A 21,817-nucleotide genomic window follows, 5' to 3' on the forward strand; every position below is an offset into this window, starting at 1 on the left:
GGAATTGCTTGCTTGAGCACGTTGAGAATCCATACCGGTCACCAACAAGGCATGGCCTGCTTGTTGATAGCACCGGCCAAAGGTCCGGACACGGCCATGTGGCACCGATCCACCATGGCTTCCAAGCAGTTTTTATCAATCAGTCCCATATTATCAATCAGATAAGATCCTTGACGGCTGTCCCCGTCCTCCTCTTAAACCCCATCGTGTCGCCCTCGGTGTCGACGCGGCGCCTGGTTTCTCGCACCCGTTTCCAGTCTCGTCCGTCCTACCATACTCTTCGTATTCTCGAAAAGAGGTCCTGCGCATCATGAGCGATGAGGAGAAGCGTCCCGCCGATGTCGTCGGTGTGTCGGCTCTAGACGAGTCAGACACTGCGTCTGATGGACGGAGCACCAAGATTCCGATGAGCATGAAGATCTTGTCTGTCATCCTCGTCAGCTTGGTTGGCTTTGGCTCTCACTGGAGCAGCGGCGTGACGGGTGCCATGAAAAGCACACTGAAAAAGGTTGGCCCTCTCACTTGTATATACATACTCCCTGGATGATTATCATTGACACGGCCGCAGGAGCTGCACATCAACAATGCGCAATATGCCACGCTGGATGCCAGTGAAGACTTCATCAAGACGGCCCTGATCCTTGTCAGCGGTATCATCACAGATCGATTCGGTGGTGCAAGTACGTACCACTCCCGCGTTATTCTTGATCGCCAACAGGCCAGCATCTGCCTTGCAGCCTGTACTAACAACTTCAACAGGGACAATGCTTTGGGGCAACGCCGTCTACAGCATCGGAGCCATTCTCATCGCGGCGGCCACCCAGGTCCGCAGCTTCAAGTTCATGATTGCCGGCAGCGTCGTCCAGGCCCTCGGCGACGTCGCCACGCAATGCGCCCAGTACAAGGTCTTTTCCTCCTGGTTCGCCCCGTCCAACGGCTTCGCTTCCACCCTCGGCTTCGAGCTGGGCCTCGGCAAGATTGGCAGCTTCGTCGGCAAGGCGTCCGCCAATGTCATTGCGGAGAACACGGGCAACTTTAGCTGGGTGTACTGGTGCGCCGTCTTCATCAACCTCTTCACCAACGTGGTGACGGTCGGCTTCTACTACTTCACCGAGTACTGCGAGCGGCGATATGCCGGCTCCAACGACCCGGCCACCGGCGAGAGGCTGACGGAGAAGAACAGCAAGTTTGAAATCACAAAGATGCTGCGGCTCCCTTGGCCGTTCTGGCTCGTGTCCCTCTTCTCCCTCTTCCAGACCTCCGTCGCCGGCGTCTTCTCCACCAATGCGACTGAGTTTGCCGAGAAGCGCTTCAACATCTCGGCCGTCACCGCAGGCTGGTACTCGGCCATGTCTCAGTACCTCGGCTTCTTCCTGGTGCCCCTCCTTGGCATCTTCATTGATGTCTTTGGTCAGCGAAACACCATCATGCTCGTCTGTGGTCTCGGTATGCTGCTTTCCATGTGCCTTGCCGCTTTCGGGCCTACAATTGCAGGAACGGCAGCCAGCTTTGGCATCTATGCGTTTGCATCTTCACTGGGCCCTACGGTCATCATCGATAGCATCCGCACCAGCATGTGGTACCAGGAAGTCTTTGGGTCTGGCTACGCCATCAAGATTGCCATCAACAACAGCATGACCATCATCATTGGCATCGTGGCCGGCGTCATCCAGGATCACGACAACGACGGCTACGACCACGTCGTTATCCTCTACGTCGTGCTGGCAGCAGGCTCTGTGGTTGTCGGCGCTTTGATGTTTGCAATGGGTTTCTTCAACCCTACGATGGGCAGGCTGCAGTGGACGCGGAAGCAGAGAATCATCAGGGGCGAAAAGATCAATGCCCTCAAGGAGGAGTTTGAGGAGGGGAGGAACCGGGAGAAGCAGAAGATGTTGAGTGTGACCTGTTTTGCTGCTATGATTGTTCTATTGCTGGGGGCTTGGGCGACGTACTTTTGGGGAGCGGCTACAGGCCATAACGATTAACGATGATGGAAAAGTAGACAACCGGAGCAATTGTAATAGACGTGAATTTGTTGACCAGATGTTACCGATAATCTATAAAAGCGAGTATATATGTTCTCAGTCTATAAGTTCCAGTTCTATATTAGCATTATGATAATCAGTTTTCACCAAGCTCATTCTATATATGCCGAGGGCATCAGGCTTCTATCAACACAGTCCCTCTTGTAGTCTCTGCGGCGTCTCTCATCTTCTCTTCTGCACTATGACGAGGATGCTGCCACACGCATTCCCCCAAACAACCCCCTATTTACCATTTCGCATCCTCGCCTGCCTCCTCCACCCAGCCGCAAACCTCCACTGCACCGCCGGCCCCAGCAGCGCAACAAGCTGCACAACCGCACAAATCGTAAACGCCCACCCCACCCCGATGCCATTCACCATGGGCATGACGATGCTCGTGCCGCCCGCCGCAAAGAGACACCGCGCCAGATTCAGGCTCGCGCTCGCCGCGGCGCTGCGGTCGGAAAACACGTCGACGAGATAGGTCATGATGATGGACTGCGTCGACACGGCGGTCCAGCCGGTGATGAAGGTGGATATGATGGGGATGGCGATGGGCACCTTGTCGGGGTAGTTGATTGTCCAGCCGAAGAGGAGGATGGAGAGACATTGGATGATGGAGAAGAGCGGTACCAGGCGAAGACGAGCCTTTTCAAGCGGAAAGCTGTCCTCCGCGGCCTCCTCAACCCCAACCCCGTTGTTTCCATCAGTCGCCATCTGAGACTGTTGAGCAGCATCATGCGCAGCCTTGACCTTTTTGTAGTCCTTGTCAAGAATCTTGCCCGTGATGAGCGTCCCAACCATGGACCCCACGCCGTTGGCGATAAACGTCAGCCCAATCTGCGTCTCCTTGAGATGATACTTCTGCTCAAAGAGCGTCGACATGGCGGTGATGCTCATCTGCCACACGGCGTAGTATATCGACAAGAAGACGATGATGGGCGTCGCGTGTTTGCTGAAGAGGATGCGGAACGGGCCAAGCACGTCGATGCGCTTCTTCGCGTCAGGGGCCGCCGCCGAATTCTCGCCGTTCCACTCAATCTTGGTGAGCTTCTGGTATACGACGAGAGGATACCTTGCCATCGGGGACGAAGGCGTCCGACTGCCATTCGCAACCACCGACCGCAGCGTCTCCGGCAGAAACACCACCAGAAACACCAAGAAGCCGCCCCCATACCCCGTCAAGAACCAGAAAATCGCCCTCCACCCCAGCGATCCCGCAATCGCACCCCCAATCACCGGCCCAATCGCCACCGGGACGAGCAAGCCGGCCTGGAAGATGCCCATCAGCCCGCCCCTGTTGGCCCTCGTCGTGATGTCGCCGATGACGCCGCTGCCAATCGCAATCGTGCTCGCGCTGCCCGTGCTCTGGAGGCATCGCAGCACCACGAGGGTGGCATAGTTGTTCGTCTCGGCCAGCCCGACGCACGCGCCGACGAAGACGAGAAAGGTGCAGCAGTAGGCGACTCTTCGGCCCTTGACGTCGGACACGGGGCCCCAGAGGCTGGGCGCGATGCCCTGGAAGATGAGGTAGGATGTTACGGTGAGGTTGACGAGTTCGATGGAGACGTGCAGGTCGGAGGCGATGGTGGGAAGGGCGGGGAAGTAGATGTTGGAGGCAAAGCCGGAGACTAATGCGCCGGGCGTTAATACTTGTGTTGGACAAAAACTAAAGTACTGCAAGAGGGTTATAGTAGTATTAATGTTGATTACTTACAGGTTGCGGCTGTGGAGACGATAATCACGATAAACGCCCTTTGTCGACTGTCAAAGATGCTGTAGGGCTCGGCTGGGTCTGGAGTCGGTGGCGTGTCTGCCGTGGGCGAAGGGTTTTCCACATCTTGTTCATTCCCTGGTTTCGATGACATTTTCAGTAATCTTGAGTCTGAATCGACTTGCTCTGCCAATTCCAATGGCACTTACAGATGCTCAACGCATCCCTTTCGTCATTCTATATACCTTCTCTCGGGGCCAATCTCGAGGCGAATATCGGAGCTGACGACTTACACGTCGGAGTTGAGAGTGGAGCTTTCCGGAGTTGAGCCAGCTCTGGCTGCTCAGCATCCAATCAGCGCCCGCTCAATATCCCTATTCGAACATGGGTTCAGTGACAAAGCAGAGCATCAACCGGAGTTGAGAATCAACGTGTAAGTGATTGAATGTCCAGTTTTAACAACCAAGCCAACAGACAAACAAAACAAGGCCCAATTCCGAAATCAAGAACAAAAAATGACTCCTCTTCGTCCCTATTCTGCTCCAACCACATCACCGCAAGTCCCATATCCTCCAAAATGCCTTCCGCCGAGACCAACAGCGCCCCCCTGAGCTTCGGCAAACGATATGCCGTCCTCAACCTCGACTTCATGAACATCCTCTTCGACATCGCCAAGGACACGCCAGAAGGGAGCAAGTTCGTGGCAAACTGCTCTAGATGGGTCGACGCCGTGCATAAGCGGGATCCTCGGCCGCTGACCGTCTTCACGACGCTCTACTTCACGAGCCCTTCCCAGGCGGAGCTGCCCAAAAACGCCCCCTTTGCCAAGCTGGTCAATGGGTTTGCGAGCTTTGACGAGAAGAACCCTGCGGTGCAGGTGCCTTCATACTTCAATGTTGATGACAAGGATATTGTTCTTCAGAAGACACGGTGGTATGCAGGGGCGGGGAATGACCTGGAGACGATTCTCCAGGAGAACAACATCAACACTGTCGTCATTGTAAGTCGAACACACTCCACATTACTGTGCAGTGCCCTCCCCTATACATCATACTAACTTGTGGTTTTCATAGTCTGGCCTCAGTCTGTCCGGTGTCGTCATGAGCACAATCTACCGACTTTTCGATCTCCACTACAACGTCTATGTGATCTCAGACAACGTGCTGGAACTGCCCGTCTCGCATCACGAAAACTTTGCCGCCGTCTTTCTGGATCTTCTGATGCCAAAGATGAATCTCAAGGTCATCACTCTCGAAGAAGCACTCGAAGCCCTGGAACATTCATAGATTGGTCTGGCGCCTTAAGTGGCGGTGCCCTGACGACAATGGAAGAGAAGAACTGAATGGGTATATAGTTGGTTTGAAATTAGGGGCGTTAAGCAGATTTGTTGCCTTGTAATGGTTCACCCTCCGTGTGTGCAGCTCGTGATTGCATAGAGCATGGTGCCAAATTCGTCCAGATCCTCAAGCCAGCTGTCCACTCTATGGCGTCTCTTTGCGACCTGTGGTTCATCCAGTCCTTGGGGAATAGGCCACAGCTCGTTGATGCGGAGGCTTCCCTCATCCCACTCGGCGAGGTGCACATTGTACGCAGCCTCCCAGTCGCGCCGTGTCTGAGCGAGCCACAGGGTTTTGCTCGAAACTGCCGGCAACCCTTCCAACTCGGTGCCAAGAAACGTTGTCAGCCCGTCTTCAGAGGAGAGGACGCTATCAAAGAGATACATGGTGAAGATCGTTCGCCGTTTAGCCTCGGCAATGACCCAGCTTTCCCACTTGGGGCGCGTCCGCCGCTGCTCTGCCAGGCTCATTAAGCCTTGACGAGCTGCCACGCAGGCCAGCTCTTGTAGATTCATCATAGCCTGACGGAGAACAGGGTTGTTGCCTTGGCTCAGTCTGAAGAACAAGACCATGGTGTACATGAGGAAGGCCTGGAATGCGCTCAGCATGGACAGATGATCATAAGTGTCGCGCCTTTCATATATGTTGCTCATCTCCCTCTGCAGAATCTCGGCAGTCACATTCTCGCTCCCTGGCAAGGGCTTGTCGCATATCCGTATGATGCTTAGGCAAGTAGACAAGAGCGGACTTGGATGCGGGCCCATCAGCTGCGTGACATGAACGAACGGCGGGAACCCGCGGCCATGGACGGCCATGCCGGTGTAAGACTTGAGGAGGCGGTAGATAAAGGCCGACACAGTGGCCGGGTAATTCTTGACACTCTGGCCAGGGAGCGGGATATACGCGTTCAGCCACCGGTTGCTGATTTCCTCTGCGTTGATCGGGCAGATGAGATCGGGGGTGGAGAAATCGAGAAACTCTGGCTGCTGCTGCGCGGGCAGCAAGGCTGAAGGTTCCAAGGATTGCGCGGCTGACCACTGCGTCCTCGTCGTGGGAGGTGCCGTGGAAAAGCTGAGGGGGCTGTGGTCGTCCAGGTCGAGGTGGATGGACGGGGACTCTGGGTCCTGCGTGCCCTGAGGCGGCGAGATTTCATCGCGCTCCGGACTCGGGAGAGTGCCGGCAGATGTGCGAGAGAAGCTGGGCAGAGGGCCGGGACCGGCATCTCTGCTGTCGCCAAAGAGCTTCGAGGCGGCGGTCGTCGTGGGATTCGAATGAGGGTAGAGGCAGGGCAGATGCCGCAGAGCGCAGCGCGAGCAGCATCGCTCCTTGCGGTCGCACCGGGCTTTGGCGATGGAGCATTGCTGGCAGGCTTTCTGTCGAGAGATGGCGTATCGTGAGGTCTTCATGACTTGAGGGGACGGGAGGAAGCATTGAGCGGCGGCATTAGCAGGCAACGTCATTTGACGATTAATAATCGAGACGAGACGGGAAGAATGAATTGGGTGGGATAGTATAGGGCGAGAGAAGAGGTGGAGGAGCAGGATGATGAGGAAAGATGGAGACGATGGAAGGGGGACAAGATCAATAGTCGAGGTGAGGTGAGGTGAGTTGGTGCTACAGGTAAGAGTGTCAAAGTCAGGGTAAGGATGGCAAGATTTAGAGTTTCGACAAGCTTAAGTCGATTGAAGCTCCGTGACAACTGGCGCCACCGCCCGGCACTATCTTTCTTTCTTGCACATTTAGACCTGGCAGTTGTCCATGTCTTGTCGACTGTATACCTCTGCGTCTGTCGAGGCCTTGCCTCGGGTTGGGTACCGCAGCCGTCCTGTTCGGACTTCGCACAGGTACTGTGAGTTTTTTGAGGCGAGGTCCGAAACCTTGAGGTAACGGGATCCTTCAAATGGTAAGAGTAGTAAGCTGCCTATTCTTCGAATTCTGCTCGGTAATAACTCGATTATAGTTTGTACACGCAGTTGCAGGTTAGTTCCATAGCCCTGTCAAGCTTTCCATCGACAGGATAGAATGGTTCTACAAAGAAAGCATAAGGTATTATGTTATAGATTATGCTTTGTTCAATGAGTCGATATACAGGCTCCCTAGCTGTTCCTCAGCGCCTCTTCCAATACTGCCTGATAGTGATAGTGACAGCACAGGCTCCTCATGGAAACCGGCCGGAATGTTTGATCCTACCAAGGTAGCATCATAGGGCTCTTAGCGCTGTAACTTATAGTGGCCGTAGCACCGCTTATTCTCCGTACGCCCAAATAGGAATACGAGTTTGGACCCGGATAGTTTGACGATCCGACTACGGAACCTTTTCCGCGCCCGGGTTTCCGCTATCGAGCATCTTCTATTGTATCTTATCATGCCTCTTCTGTAGTTATCGTCGTCCACAAGACTCATTGCATCAAGCTCACGTTCATAGATCTACTGCACTGTATACCCCGTCAGCCCTGCAGCTCCAGCGTGGGCCCCAGCTTCAGCACGTCTCCCGCCTGATACGTCGTCTCGAACCTGTGCTCGCCGTAAAACACCACCACGGAAGACGCTGCAGATGCCCTCAACGTCACGCCTCCCAGCTTCCCGTCCTGCCATGAGAAATCAGCCTCCAGTCCTCCCCGGATCCTCATCCCGTTGACCGTTCCCTCAGCCCAAGCCGCGGGCAAGGCCGGTAGCAGATCGACCTCGACTGGCCCCCCAAGGCGAGGAATGATGGATCGGATCAGCATCTCAGCAATCGCCGCGGCACCCCCAAAGTTGCCGTCAATGACAAAGATGTTCTTCTCCGCTCCCGCCACGCCCGGCTTGCTGTAGCTCAGCAGGTTGTCGAAGCTCAGCTCGCCCACCAGGTGGCCGACCTGCGCGACAGCCTTCTCTGCGTCTCCTAGACGGGCGTAGTTCTGCGCAAACAGGGCGGCGGTAAACTCAATGTCCTCGAGATCCTCACGGCCCTGCCTTCGCTCGAGAGTCACGCGTATTGCCTCTGCCAGATCGGGCTGATGGCGAGCCGAGATCTGCGCTGAGCGGCAGAGAGCCATTGTGTGAGACAAATGGCGGTGATAGGGTTGTGCCTCTTCGAAATCGTGAAGCCATTCTTGAAGTTGACCATTCTTGCCGATCTGAAAAGGAGGCAGCTTCGCCAATGCTTCTTCGTATATCCGAATATCCTCCTTCAACTTGATCTGCTCACAGTCTAGCTTTGTCGTAACATATTCGCAGAGTGCAAAAAGATCGCGAAGCAAAACGACGTCCAGAGTCGGTGCCAGTGCCGCATAATGCTCCTCCTTCTCGCCATTGTCGTTGACAAAAAAGAAGCTATTCTCTGGGCTCACAGACGGACCAGTGAGCAGCCAGCCCGTCTTTGGATCTTCAATCATGTAGTCGAGGAAGAACTTGGACGCGCCGGACAGCACCGACCATGCCTCGTTTCTCGCGAAAGCGTCGTCTAGGGAGTACTCAAACATCTCAATCAGATGGTTCGCCATCCAGAGGCCGCCTGTTACGTTGAGCCCGTACGAGACCTCCCAGCCGGGATCTGTGAACCCCCAGACGTTGCTGAAGACGTGAGCGACCCAGCCGTGGCAGCCATAGCAGACACGGGCAGTATTTTGGCCGCTCGCAGCAAGGCGTGTCAGGTAATTGATGAGCGGCGGCATAAGATCAGACAGGCCGCTATTCATGATTGCAAAGTAGTTCATCTGCGTGTTGATGTCGAGATGGTAGTCACAGCTCCAGCCCATCTTGCAGGCCTCGCCATCGTTCCACAGGCCTTGCAGATGCAGCGGCAAGGGTGAATCATGCCGGGTGCCGGCGATGGTAAGGTAGCGGGCATAGTGAAAGTAGAGCGCGAACATGCCGGCATCAGCATATCCGGAAGCCTCAAAGCTCTGCCGACGCTGGTCCGTGGGAGTGCTGGCGGCCGAGCCGGATTTGGATCCTAGAGAGATGCTCACCCGGCGATAGAGCGGCTGGAAGTCTTGGAGGTGCGCTTGGAAGAGATCAGAGGCAGACAGCTTGAGGGCCGCGTCCATCTGTGAGACTGTTCGCCTTCTCCATGCGTCTTCAGGCTCGGTGTAGTCGGTGTTAAACGTCACCAGGATGCTTATGCTCTTCTTTGCCGAGATGACGAGTTTCCCATGGCGATGCTGAATCTTTCCATCGTCTACAGTTGCCGCAATGAGGCCGTAGCCCTTGACTCCACAGGTTCCATCGCTGTGCACCGTCTCGAGAGCCTGGGCATTGAACTCGAGCTTCCCATCAGCGTTGATATTGGTCGTGAATGCCTCGTTCTCGCCCTGGACACCGACTTCAACCTCCAGCCCCTCCAGCTCATCGCCCTCCAGCTGCACAACGAGCACTTGGTGCGGATGACTCAGAAAGCATCTCCTCTTGAACTGGCGGCCGTTCAAACTGTATCTCGTCTCCGCCACAGCTTCGTCAAGCCGCAACTCTCTCTCAAAGCCAACAACATCGTCAACGCTCCCCTGTCCATTCAAGGCAATCTCAAGCGTTCCAACGCCCAGGTTGGTCCCAAAGTTGGTCTTCTTGCTCTCAAAAAACCTTTCCGCCCTCTTCTTGCCCTGAGCGTAGTCGCCGTTGAGATAGCACTTTTGGGTTTCTCTCAGCTCATCTTTGGCGCGTTCAGGCTTCTCGGACAGTCCTTGGCCTGCTGGCTGCTCTTTTCCAGACCAGAAGGAGACTTCGTTGAGGATGAAGACTTCCTTGGAGGGAGAGGAGAGTACGGACGCGGCGAAGCGGCCGTTGCCCAGGGGCAGCGAGGTTGGAAATGTTGTTGAGGGGGTGGTGTAAAAGAGTCTGTGTTCTGAAGACATTTTGCTAAACCGATATCAAGTCCCAAACTTCGTTGAAGTTGTAAGACCACTGTATTCTGTTGCCGGCACCAGATATGGAGGCGAGGTTCCAAGTTTCAATACATGCCTAACAATGCTTCAGCTGCGGAGCCCTGCTATTCTTCACAAACCCCTCATGAACATCAGCTCACCAGTTTACATCACCAACACGAACTTTCGAAGCGGCTGGAAATCCGATCCCTCCAAACCTGAGTGCCGGTAGCCGGAGCAAGACAAGTCAGCTGTTTCCGTGCGGAGTCAAGCCCCGGGAGCATTGTTCGGGTGGACTCTTGGCCTCTGCAGGTTTCTCGCTCTAGGGCCCCCGGTTGATTGGTCGATCTGGCGTCGAGATGTTCCCCGGATATTGAGCCGGATATTGGCCCGGGAGATGGTGTAGCGGATCGTGCGCCACTAGATGCCGCCTCCCGGGTTTTCGTCCGAAACATCGACCTGGCAGGCTTTTGGTTCGTTTGACAAACTCTCTGGCATCTGGACCATGACCAGTTCGCGCGTTGGAAATTTCCAATAGTTTAGCTGAAGAGACTGGCAATAGGCGTGATGCTACAGACTCTCCAGCTATTTACCCGAGGGCTGATCTAACCAACAACAAGCTCCAGCCGACGGGATTCATGCCCATGTAACAGACAAGGGCGTTGGCTCGTCGAAAACTGAAAGTCAGCCGTACAAGAATCTGACTTCCAGGCCTACATTTGGCGTAGTCTTGTCATGAAATGCCCGACGGATCCCACCCCCCTCATCACGATATCCTGCTGCCATGTGCCATCAGAAGAGCCGCTCTCGGCAACATCATCACCAGCTTGGGCAAGTCCTTGCCGCTTCCCCAGAGCCGGGATGCACTAAGTCGACTCGATCGTGCGGAGCCCCGCAACTTGCCCTCATTAGTCTGGGGAATGACTGTCGTATTGCAGTTGATCCAACACCAAGACGATGCGTATAAATACGATCCATGTAACTCCGTGATAGTCATGTTGTCAAGGGGACAGGGCCGCGATCTCCTAGACTTGTCTCTTGAGGATTTCGTTGATAAAGGGCTTTCCAGTTGCTTTTTTCTCTCTCCCTCCTCTTCATCTCCTTGTCCCCCATCAACTCTAGCAAACGAGGTGTCGTTGCACTATCACAGCCCACCATGGAGAAAGAAGTAGAGGCAACGGCGCTCGAAAACGTCGCCAGCAACATCGAGCATGAGCTCACCAACGCCGGCGCCACTGGCAAGATGGCCAGCATCAGCGAGGCCATGGCTAACAGCGGCACGGCGACGGAGCACAGCCTCGGCTCCTGGCAGGCCCTCAAGCTCTACCGCAAGGGCGCCTTCTGGTCCATGTTCATCTCGCTCAGCATCATCATGCGCGCCTACGACATCGAGATCAGCGGCAACTTCTTCGCCCTGCCGGCTTTCCAGAAGCACTTTGGCGTCGACTACGGGCCCGACCACGGCGGCTACCAGATCCCGGCCCGGTGGCAGGTCGCCATGAGCATGGGCAGCCTCGTGGGCCAGATCGTGGGCGCCTATCTCGTTTCCTTCCCCATGGAGAAGTTTGGGCGGAAGAAGACGTTTGCCGTGTGCCTCGTCCTGACGGCGATCCTGACGTTTATGCAATTCTTTGCCAACAGCATCGGCGTCTTGACGGCCAGTATGTATCTCAGCGGTATTGTCTGGGGAGGATACTGCGTGATTGCGACGACGTATGCGTCCGAGGTTCTTCCTCTCAGCCTGCGCGGCTTCCTCACCGGCTACATCAACCTCTGCTATGTCATGGGCCAGTTCATCCAGACGGGCGTCACCCGCGGCTTCATCAACCGCCCCGATCAGTGGGCGTACAAGATCCCATTTGCCATCCAATGGGCGTGGCCCGTCATCCTGCTCGCCGGCCTGCCCTTTGCCCCTGAATCACCCTGGTGGCTGGTCCGACAGAACAAGATGGAAAAGGCGGAGCGGTCCCTCGAGAAGCTCGTTCAGAAGGACTCGGGCATCAACACCAAGGAGACGCTGGCCATGATGGTCAAGACGGATCTCCTAGAGCGAGAGCTCGAGGTCGGCACCACGTACGCCGACTGCTGGAAGGGCGTCAACCGGCGGCGCATGGAGATTTGCATCCTGCTGTTCGTCATCCAGAACTTTAGCGGTAACCCCGTCGGCTTCGCGACCTACTTCTTCGAGCAGATTGGCCTCAACAACGTGCAGGCGTTCGACATGGGCGTCGGCCTCAACGGCGTCGGCTTCGTCGGCACGTGCCTCTCCGCCATTCCTCTCATCTACCTCGGCCGTCGTCCTGCGTACATCTTCGGCCTCAGCTTCATGGTCGCCACGCTCTTCGTCGTCGCCCTGCTCTCGTTTGCGCACGACTACACAACCAACGATTCGTACCGTTGGGCCCAGGCCACGCTACTTATCGTCCTGCAGTTCGTCTGGCAGGCGACCCTCGGCCCGTTGACGTACGTCGTTGTCTGCGAGACGCCCTCGACCAAGCTCCGATCCAAGACGATTGCCATTGCCACAATGATTGATGCTCTCACGGGTCTGGTTACGTCTGTTATTGGGCCGTATCTGCTGAATCCTGGTGCTGCGGGCGCTGGAGCCAAGATTGAGTTTCTGTATGGTGGCATTTCTGTCTTTTCGCTTATATGGACCATTTTCAGAATGGTGAGTGATTCTTCCCCTGGTACCAGGAGGGTCCCTTTGCTTGACTACGGTTGACTGACGCTCTTTTTTTTATATAGCCGGAGACAAAGGGCCGGACGTACGAAGAGCTCGACATCATGTTCGAACGCAATGTTCCAGCGAGAAAGTTTGCGACGTACAAGTTTGAGGATGAGGATCTGGCGCCATGAAGAGATGGATGGACATTCCCGGGCAAATCCTGAGCTGGCAACACGTTAATTTGCTGTAGTTGCAGTGTGTAGTGGGCCATCAATAGTAATGAAGAGAGTCAAAGATAACAACAAGGCATCTCAACTCGCTATTGTGTACCTGTATCATATGAAAGATGTTGATGAGACGCAATTGATGAGACGCAATTGATGCATGTATAGACGTTCACGGGCTGCGTGTAGTGTCGACCAAACTCGAGGGCAGCTTCGTCTTACACAGGTACTTACACGAAGGTATGGCAAGACACACACGTTCCACCACCGCCGACTCACTTTGCCAGCGACATTCATCAGCATCGCATACCAACCCCGTTTCTCTATGAGAACGAATAAGAGATATAGTTTGCTAGGTCGAACTGTACAAATCATCTCATGTCAAAGGATTCTTCTGTTCCTTTTGATGACATACCTACCGGTTCGTCTCTCATGACTAAGCACGAGCGTCAGGATTTCAGCTCAGCCCAGCCCTCACACGCCTTTCCATCGACACACCGTGTTCGTCACTGCAAACATGGACTCACCATCCAATCGCCATGTTCAGCATGAGCGACAACACCAACGGGAGCATCACCGACAATGAAGCGCCTCTGCGGCGTCTCAACGGGCGCCTCCAGGCATGTGATCAGTGTCGGGCACGCAAAGTCGCCTGCGACCACACGCGGCCAGTATGCACCCGTTGCCTTAAGAGGAACCAGGCCAGCGAATGCACCTACACAGTCGGAACCGTGCTTCAGCCTCGGAGACGCGTGAGGCGGCAGAGGACGAGGGCGGCGAGCACGACTCTGAATGCGATGGAGATGAGGCCTGTCAACGGGCACGGTTCGCCCGGCTCGGGCTACATGGGCTTCACGAGCCATGCCACCGTCTTCGAACAGACGAAGCGAAAGCTCAGCCTGCTTCAGGGCCAGGGGCTGGAACCTCGTCTGTCGCGATCCCTTCCTGATGATCGAGCCGTTCCCTGGCTCTCTTTCGACCAGCTTCCCCATCTGGTGCGCCACATGAGCATCTATGTCCTGGAAGCTCTGCCGGGCCAGCGTAACGAGCAGATCGTCTTCAACCATGAGGATAGCCAGGGAAAGGGCTGGAGGCAAGTCGCTGTGGCTCGCATCACCCGGTCGGTGCAAGAGCTGCTGAAGAAGAACCCCGACGGGACGGGGCCTGACCTGGAGCGAATCGCCGAGATGATATGTCACAACTCGGCTCAGCCCTTTCGGGATATCGACGACCCGCATCGGTGGATGGATCAGTACTGCGATAGTAGCAGTCTCAGATGGGAGTCGATCGGGTGGATATGGGCAGGCTTGGAGCGTCTCGGGGACATTGTGAGCTCATTGCGGCCTTCTCACATCCAGTGGCTTCCCGGCAAGGGATCCCACGATGCGTCCAGAACGTACATGACATATTGTCTTGATTTGGCGCGACACTTTTGCGAGGGCAACCCCGTGTTGTTGGACCTTCATCGATGTCGGACGACTCTGCTGTCTATATTGGACGGCGATGCTGGTAAGCATGATGCGCTTTACAAGACAAGAAATCAGTGTTAACGTCAGTCCAACAGCTGGATCGTGCTGGTATTCTCACGGCGGGGGCGTGTCCATGATGACATTCATGGGACTACATGCCCTGGAAAAGGAGATTCCATATACGCCCACGCTGTGTTCCGAGAACAGCAGGCGAGTCGTAGCCCAAATCTTCAACACCGACAAGTGGTGTGTCGCATTCTCGGGGCGACCTCCTCTCATCCATCGCCGATTCTGCACGACACCTCTGCCCCTGGATCTTTCAGATGAAGACCTCGTAGCGGATGAAGCAACACTGCGCAAGGTTGTTTCAGAACTGGACGACCAAGGCTGGAACACAAAAGGTCACATTTATCCGGCTACGCTCATACGAGCCCGGCGTTTGCTGGCAGGCACCCTGGAAGAGGTCATGGAAATTGCATTGAGCTGTGCCGTTTGTGTCACTCTGGATGAACTGCGGTATGCCTTCTTTGCTAGGCTTTCCCGAGCGCAGCGAAGCTAATGAGGCCGCATAGTAACATTCAGACCCGAGAATTGGAAACGTATGCGGCACTGCCCGCGCATCTTCAACAGGGCCCCCATCTCCTGCTAGATCCCGAGCTGGACACCGAGTTGGTCTACGCGAGGATACTGATGCGGCTGGCTCATCTGCAGACCATGTTCTTATTGGAAAGGCTACTGCTGCTCAACGGTAGCCTGGACGAGGGCAACTTACTGCTCTTCAGCTTCGAGATGCTCACCCTCACTCTTGCCCTGTGGACGCATAAAGACCGTTTTGCCGAAATGCGGCGCAACTTTGAATGGCTTGTAAGTCGTCGAGATTCCCGATCATGACTTACATATAGCAAGATGAACCCGTTCTGACAGTTGAACGCAAAGCTCATGGCCCACGCAGCCCCGGCAGGCGGCATCCTCTGCCTCGAGCTGCTCAACCCGACATTCGCCGGCAAGCACCCCAGCGACGCCCGCATCACCCGCTCCAGCATTATCCAGAACCTCAGCCTCCTCGTCGGCTTCCTCGACTGGGTGCGTCCGTCGGCGCCAAACGGGGATCTGTGCATGGACTGCAAGGTCATTATCCAGCGGGTGCTGGATCACACGCTCAACGGCAGCGCGGATGGGAACAGTCCGCGGGCGGCGCTGGCGTTTGATTTCCCGGAGCCGTTGGATTTTAATTTTGAGCTGTTGGATACGTTTGACTGGCTGCATACAGATGTTTAATAAGGCGTTGCGAGCTATTTCGCCAGTAGTAGATAGTGCTTTAAGGTGCCGAACGCGCACGTGACCACGCGTCACCAAGTCCTCCCAGGCCCTTGGTGCCTTATTTACTTTCGCCATCACATCTTCTCTCCATTCACCACATAAGCGCACGAGGCGCGTCAGCTTGGCATCATGGACATCTTGACGCCCGAAGAACTCGATGCCATCGAAAACAACCCCCTTGGTGACGCGCTGAATCCCATACGAGAAGCACTGCGGGAAGCGGACTCGACGCTGGGCAGCTTCCAGCTGGACGGCACGACGGACATCGTCGAAGATTCAGATCCGCCCGGGCGACCGCGGCTGTTTGTAGCAGCGCTATACAAGCTGCTGGGTATATTCATCGGCTCCGAGGCCCCTGCCTTCCTTGCTTCAAGGACCGGCGGACGTGATCTAGCCTCCGATTTGTATGCCGTTCATTCATTGCTTCGACCGAACGACATTCGGACGACCGACACTACCTACCAGTATTTCCGTCCGTTGTCAAGAGCCGTCATCAGGCGGGCCCCAGACGCCGAGATTTGGACCGCCGTCATCCGTCTCGTCCTCGCAACATCCCACTCCCACTCCACTCCGCCTCCCAGCGATGCGACATCCGCCGGGACCCCCATCACCCATTCATCAGCTTCGCAGCAAGGGTCGGAACAGACGCGGCAGGCCATAGAAGACCGCGTGTTTGAAGAGATCTGCCACTGCACGCATCGTGCGGTTGGCGGCTTCCACGAGAAATATTTCCAAGGCAGAAAATGGAACCGACGAGCAAACCAAATCTGGCAGCACGCCAAAAGTCAATACGGCGACGGCGAGCATCGATGGACCCAGCTCCCCAAAAAGTGCACCGAGGACGACGTGTGCAAGTGGTGGCTCAACTTGCAAAAGGAGTTTATGGCAAACGAGAGAACCGCCTTCTTCAGAAGCTCCGGGGACAATAGAGTTGGAACCGAGGCGCAAAGACAGCTGGACCTCTTCGTGAAGCTGAAAAGAGATGGCTACAAGCACGACTGGAAACATGTCCTGGTGGTTGGCGAAATGAAAGAGTCGGACAAGAACTCCAAGGCTCTGTGGCTCCAGATTGGCAGCGCAGTTCGAAACGTCTTCGCTGCCCAACCTACACGTCGTTTCGTCCATGCATTCTCGCTGAGAGGAACTGTGATGGAGAATTGGGTCTATGATCGGTCTGGTCCATATAGTGGCGCCGCTTTTGACATCCACGACCAACCCGAAAAGTTTATCCAGGTCATGTGCGGGTACCTGATGATGAGCGACGAAGAATTCGGGCTGGATACCTTTTTGATGCGGAGGGATCACAGGCTGTTTGCCACAATGCCTGTTGAACCTCGTGCAAACAGGAGGAAGCGGAAACTTGAGCTCGACGCTAAACCAATCGCCTTTCAAAGAGCCATCGTCTGCCGCGGGACGTCCTGCTTCCGAGCCCGCGACGTGGGCTCGACAGAGCTTGACACGGTTGTCAAGTTCTCTTGGACCTCCAGCAAGCGACCACCTGAAGCAGAACTACTCACAAAAGCTCACGAAAGGGGGGTTAGAGGGCTTGCGAAACTGGTTGGCTATTGTGAGGAGGTCACTAGCATCAGTGAGCTACGTCAAGGCCTCGTCTTTGTGACTCCGTACAAATTCCGGGATACCCCGGGCGGCTCTGGAGTATCCGCTTCACAGTCACGACCCCTTGGCCCTTCCGTTCCGTTTTCCGGTCCCAGCATTAGCAGTAGTGCGTCAAGAAAACGGAAATCTGCGGCCGAGTCGAGCCGTGCGGCTAAGAGATCTCGATCACATAGCTCGCTACACAAGACAAAAGACGAAGAGAGCGAGTTGAGTTACTCTATCGAGACACCGCAAGGGACCAGCCTAATTCAGCAGGACCAAGACCTGCCATACGACAATCGCATTCTGCGGGTTCTGGCCATCTCTCCAGCGGGACGATGCATCAGTCAGTTCAGGTCCGTTGTTGAGCTTCTTGAAGCCCTGTGCGATGCCATCAAGGTACACCGCTCTCTCTACCTGGACGGCAAAATTCTCCATCGCGACATTTCCGAGAACAACATTATCATCACCGACCCGGCGAAATCCGATGGCTTCAAAGGCATGCTCATCGACCTGGACTTGGCCAAGGAAGAAGGCAAGGGCCCTAGTGGGGCTCGGCATCGAACCGGCACAATGGAGTTCATGGCGATTGAAGTCCTTCTAGGCACCTCACACACGTACCGTCACGACCTCGAAGCGTTCTTTTATGTCCTGATATGGCTCAGTGCACGTAGAGGCTGGGCCTTGTCCAAGGCGTCACCGCCCAGACAAAGCTGTCTATCGTCCTGGTACACAGGAAGCTATCAAGACATTGCGAGGGTCAAGCGTGGGGATATGGGGTCAGAAAATGGACTGCTTTATATCTTGGAAGAATTCCCGGAAGAGTTTGATTGTGTCAAGCCCTTATGCAAGAGAATCAGGAGCATTTTATTCTCACAAAAAGGCTTCACGGGCACCCCTAAAGATCCGAGTCTACTATACGATCCTATTATTACAGCATTCCAAGATGCTACTGCTGCAATTCAAGCGGGAGATGCTTATACTTGAAGGGATTGGCTTTAAAAGCCTATTGCCGATTTAGCTAGATCTTCTCTCCAACTAGATCTATTATATCAGCTATGGCATTCCGGAACTAGACTTGCAGAACTTGCGGCAATGACAGCTGTCTTAAGGCTCTGAGAAACGACAGATGAATGATCACCTTGGTCAGTTAGAAGCCGCTGTCTGTCGAGATCTCTTGCAGCGATTACATAGACTATGAGGTAAAATTGAAGTCTAGAACGCCTGAGAAGCAAGTTGCCAATGCCTGACTTGCCAGGTCTATACCATTTGCAACACAGCGATGGCATGAGTCCTCACGAGTGGTCTTCTCCTGGCGCGTGATTGGTCATGGCCGTTGTCTGAGAACGTTTCGACATAGTCGAAGCTGTTGTCTCTATCCAAGCTCCGCCATGAACAGAGAATGAGGTGCTGATCTAGGGCAAGTTCGGATCATCCATAGTCTCCAAGGGCAGGGTCTGAGGCCTAATTGACAATCGTAATAGCAGTCACAGCAAGGACGGCAAAGAGCCTGCCGCCGTGGGCTTTGTACGGCGCTTGGGCAACGTGAGAAGAGGAGGCTTATCGCAAGTTCTGATTGTGAGCTTTATGATCCGGCCACCAGTCAGCTTTCAGTTGATACCACAGATACAGCTATATATATATATATATATATATATATAGCGTATGGACAGCATGCACAGCTTGCAGTTTTCCTGGGGAGCCTTGCTGGTGGATGGTGAGCGGGGACGGCTGGGCTTACAAGATACTAGATCACAACCTTGGCAAAATGAATCATCTTCTTGGCTGATGTTTCACCCCAATTCAGCCTATATACCGAGCTATGTAAACCACAATGCCATCTCAGTCTTCGGTGATGACACGCCCCGAGATGCAAAAGCCATCGAAAATGTTGCTGTTGCCCCATAGAATGCAGCATCCGGACAAGGGTTACCGGTCGAAATCTAGCGATCCGGTTCCTGAGTCTAACCCTGCAGCCAATCTGGCGTCTTATAGCGAGCACATGGCACCGGCTGACCCCTGGCTTCGGTGCCGAAAGAATCCTAGAGGGATGCACTGCATCTCCCCCAGGTACACCATGGCTCTCGGTGAACCTATAGCAGTGAAGCAATTGGCAAGGTAGCTTCATCGTGTTGCTGAGCTTCCATATTGTTAATGGGCTGTATATTGCCTTGTAGCTGTGCTGTTAGCCGCACCGAGTAGACTGATTTGGTGTATATATAAATACCATGTAAGCCATGCTCTGGGCAGTTCTATTCGACATTTTTACAGCAGCTGCTCCTATTAGAAAGCCAAGATGAAGAAGGGAGCCATCCTGGCAGCTCTCCTGCCTCTGGTAGGGGCAGACGATGCCGCAAACTCCCAGATCCGCATCGCCTACCACGGCGACGACGGCATGATGGTCAGCTGGAACACGTTCGACCACGTCCCCCGTCCCAGCGTCTTCTGGGGCCGATCAAAGGAGCACCTCACCAACGTCGCCTCCTCGGCCGTGTCCGTCACGTATCCCACGTCGACAACGTACAACAACCACGTCCTGATCAAGGGTCTCAAGCCAGACACGACGTACTACTATCTCCCGGCACAGCTTAACGAGGACGTCTGCTACGAGCCGTTCAACTTCACCACCAGCCGCAAGGCTGGCGACAAGACGCCCTTTTCCGTCGCCGTCGTCGCCGATCTGGGGACCATGGGCGCGCGCGGCTTGACGACGTCCGCAGGCACCGGCGTCTCGGGCAACAACGTGCTCAAGCCGGGCGAGAAGAACACGGTCGACTCGCTCATCGGCAACATGGGAGACTATGAGTTTCTGTGGCACGTCGGGGACATTGCGTATGCGGACTACTGGCTCAAGGAGGAGATTCAGGGATTCCTGCCCAACACGACGGTCGAGGAGGGGTACAAGGTGTACGAGGCCATCCTCAACGACTTTTACAACGAGATGATGCCCGTGACGGCGTCAAAGGCGTACATGGTCGGGCCGGGGAACCACGAGGCCAATTGCGACAACGGCGGAACTCCTGACAAGGCGCACAACATCACGTACGATCTCAGCATCTGCATGCCCGGCCAGACCAACTTCACCGGCTACAAGAACCACTTCCGCATGCCGAGCGACGTGTCCGGCGGCACGGGCAACTTCTGGTACAGCTGGGACAGCGGCATGGCGCACTTCATCCAGCTCGACACGGAGACGGACCTCGGCCACGGCTTCATCGGCCCCGACGAGCTGGGCGGCACAGAGGGCGAAGGCGCCAGTCCCGTCAACGGCAAGATGAACGCCCAGATCAAGTGGCTCGAGGCCGACCTCCGGGCCGTCGACCGCAGCCTCACGCCCTGGATCGTCGTGGGCGGCCATCGGCCCTGGTATCTCAGCCACGAGAACGTCACGGGCACCATCTGCTGGAGCTGCAAGGACGTCTTCGAGCCGCTCTTTATCAAGTACGGCGTCGACCTGGTCTTGTCCGGACACGCCCACGTGTACGAGCGCCAGGCTCCGATCGCAGACCAGAAGATTGACCCGCGAGAGCTGGACAATCCTTCCTCGCCGTGGTACATTACGAATGGAGCGGCGGGCCATTACGATGGACTGGATGTGCTGCAGAGCCCGAGGCAGGAGTACAGTCGGTTTGGGCTTGACACGACGAATGCGACGTATGGATGGAGCAAGCTGACGTTTCACAACTGCACGCACTTGACGCATGAGTTTATTGCGAGCAGCGACGATGCGGTGCTAGATTCGGCGACTTTGTATAAGAAGCGCAGGTGTGCGGACGGAGGTCATGGAGACCATTGGTGGTGAGGTTTGGGAATCTGTATACGAGAGGCTGAGGCTTGATAAGTACAAGGTAACAGAGGGTTGTCGATTTGCATGAGATCTGCCATGGCAGTCAGATACATATACGCTGAAATCCGGTGGAATTGGCTGGAGCCTTTTCTTGAGGAGGCGGATAAGCGAGACTCTGTTCGGATATGTTACCGGTATTTGGCTGTTTTGACCTCACGGCCGAACACGTCTTAACTTACATGATGAAGGGAAAATAGTTGAGAGTTGCTAATCTGACAAAGTTCCGAGGCTCAATAGAACAATAAAACGACAAGAACTGGTGGTGCAAGGGTGTCAAGTCGACTGATGCGCTCCCTTTCATCAAGGCAGAATCATGCCATATAGATCGTACCAGAGCATCAGCGCTACCTCATTCCAACGCACATCATATCCCGGACATCTGTACATGTAGTATATGTACTTCTCCCTCCGGAGCCTTCACACTCCTCCATCGGACTCGGCCCCGAACCTCGCCTTCGGTCTAATCCCTGCTCGTCCGCCGTTGGTTGTACAGATACTCCGCATAGGCCCCCATTCTCCGCATGTAATATTCCGTAGGCTCTCACTCCTTCCTCTCTCTCCTACCTGTCTTTTCCATATCGGTCGAGTAGGCCATCATCGTAAGACAAGAACTATCAGAGTCAAATCAAGGGAGGTATGCACAGCTTTCTGTTTGTCTGCGTGTTTGTGTCCCCCCTAAGGCCGGGCGAATCTTCACCAAGTAGCTCATCGAGCTATACGCGAATTTGACAAGGCTCGTCATCATCAAGCCACAGAACTAACTAGTAGTTGGGAAGA

The 21,817-nt window shown here is 55.0% G+C and overlaps 7 protein-coding genes across 7 annotated transcripts; 5 read left to right on the top strand and 2 right to left on the bottom strand.

Annotated features, from left to right (window-relative positions):
• Window positions 1-310: 310 nt before the first annotated feature.
• Window positions 311-1,985, top strand: BBK36DRAFT_1113240 (MFS general substrate transporter; the record flags this gene model as incomplete). Its single annotated transcript, XM_024889882.1, has 3 exons — window positions 311-436; window positions 569-680; window positions 760-1,985. 3 exons carry the CDS (start codon window positions 311-313, stop codon window positions 1,983-1,985), a joined length of 1,464 nt encoding a protein of 487 aa, XP_024751795.1.
• A 276-nt stretch (window positions 1,986-2,261) lies between these two features.
• Window positions 2,262-6,481, bottom strand: BBK36DRAFT_1190913 (MFS general substrate transporter; the record flags this gene model as incomplete). Its single annotated transcript, XM_024896697.1, has 5 exons — window positions 2,262-3,655; window positions 3,742-3,819; window positions 3,948-3,952; window positions 5,145-6,054; window positions 6,292-6,481. 5 exons carry the CDS (start codon window positions 6,479-6,481, stop codon window positions 2,268-2,270), a joined length of 2,571 nt encoding a protein of 856 aa, XP_024751796.1. The 3' UTR covers window positions 2,262-2,267.
• A 1,041-nt stretch (window positions 6,482-7,522) lies between these two features.
• BBK36DRAFT_1190925 (glycoside hydrolase family 95 protein) lies at window positions 7,523-9,907 on the bottom strand (the record flags this gene model as incomplete). The annotated part of the gene is made up of 1 exon (XM_024896698.1): window positions 7,523-9,907. The coding sequence occupies one exon, from the start codon at window positions 9,905-9,907 to the stop codon at window positions 7,523-7,525; it is 2,385 nt and encodes a 794-aa protein (XP_024751797.1).
• A 1,273-nt stretch (window positions 9,908-11,180) lies between these two features.
• On the top strand, window positions 11,181-12,775 carry BBK36DRAFT_1113553 (general substrate transporter; the record flags this gene model as incomplete). The annotated part of the gene is made up of 2 exons (XM_024889927.1): window positions 11,181-12,587; window positions 12,665-12,775. The coding sequence occupies 2 exons, from the start codon at window positions 11,181-11,183 to the stop codon at window positions 12,773-12,775; spliced, it is 1,518 nt and encodes a 505-aa protein (XP_024751798.1).
• Window positions 12,776-13,605: 830 nt separating this feature from the next.
• BBK36DRAFT_1112716 (hypothetical protein) lies at window positions 13,606-15,555 on the top strand (the record flags this gene model as incomplete). The annotated part of the gene is made up of 4 exons (XM_024889830.1): window positions 13,606-14,317; window positions 14,373-14,793; window positions 14,850-15,141; window positions 15,214-15,555. The coding sequence occupies 4 exons, from the start codon at window positions 13,606-13,608 to the stop codon at window positions 15,553-15,555; spliced, it is 1,767 nt and encodes a 588-aa protein (XP_024751799.1).
• A 171-nt stretch (window positions 15,556-15,726) lies between these two features.
• BBK36DRAFT_48941 (hypothetical protein) lies at window positions 15,727-18,180 on the top strand (the record flags this gene model as incomplete). The annotated part of the gene is made up of 1 exon (XM_024898140.1): window positions 15,727-18,180. The coding sequence occupies one exon, from the start codon at window positions 15,727-15,729 to the stop codon at window positions 18,178-18,180; it is 2,454 nt and encodes an 817-aa protein (XP_024751800.1).
• Window positions 18,181-19,135: 955 nt separating this feature from the next.
• Window positions 19,136-20,995, top strand: BBK36DRAFT_1134475 (Metallo-dependent phosphatase; the record flags this gene model as incomplete). The annotated part of the gene is made up of 3 exons (XM_024892325.1): window positions 19,136-19,380; window positions 19,483-20,923; window positions 20,954-20,995. Exons 2-3 carry the CDS (start codon window positions 19,490-19,492, stop codon window positions 20,993-20,995), a joined length of 1,476 nt encoding a protein of 491 aa, XP_024751801.1. The 5' UTR covers window positions 19,136-19,380; window positions 19,483-19,489.
• Window positions 20,996-21,817: the final 822 nt, after the last annotated feature.

The sequence above is a fragment of the Trichoderma citrinoviride genome, assembly GCF_003025115.1.
Source record: "Trichoderma citrinoviride strain TUCIM 6016 unplaced genomic scaffold BBK36scaffold_3, whole genome shotgun sequence".
NCBI classification, from domain to species: Eukaryota; Fungi; Ascomycota; class Sordariomycetes; order Hypocreales; family Hypocreaceae; genus Trichoderma; species Trichoderma citrinoviride.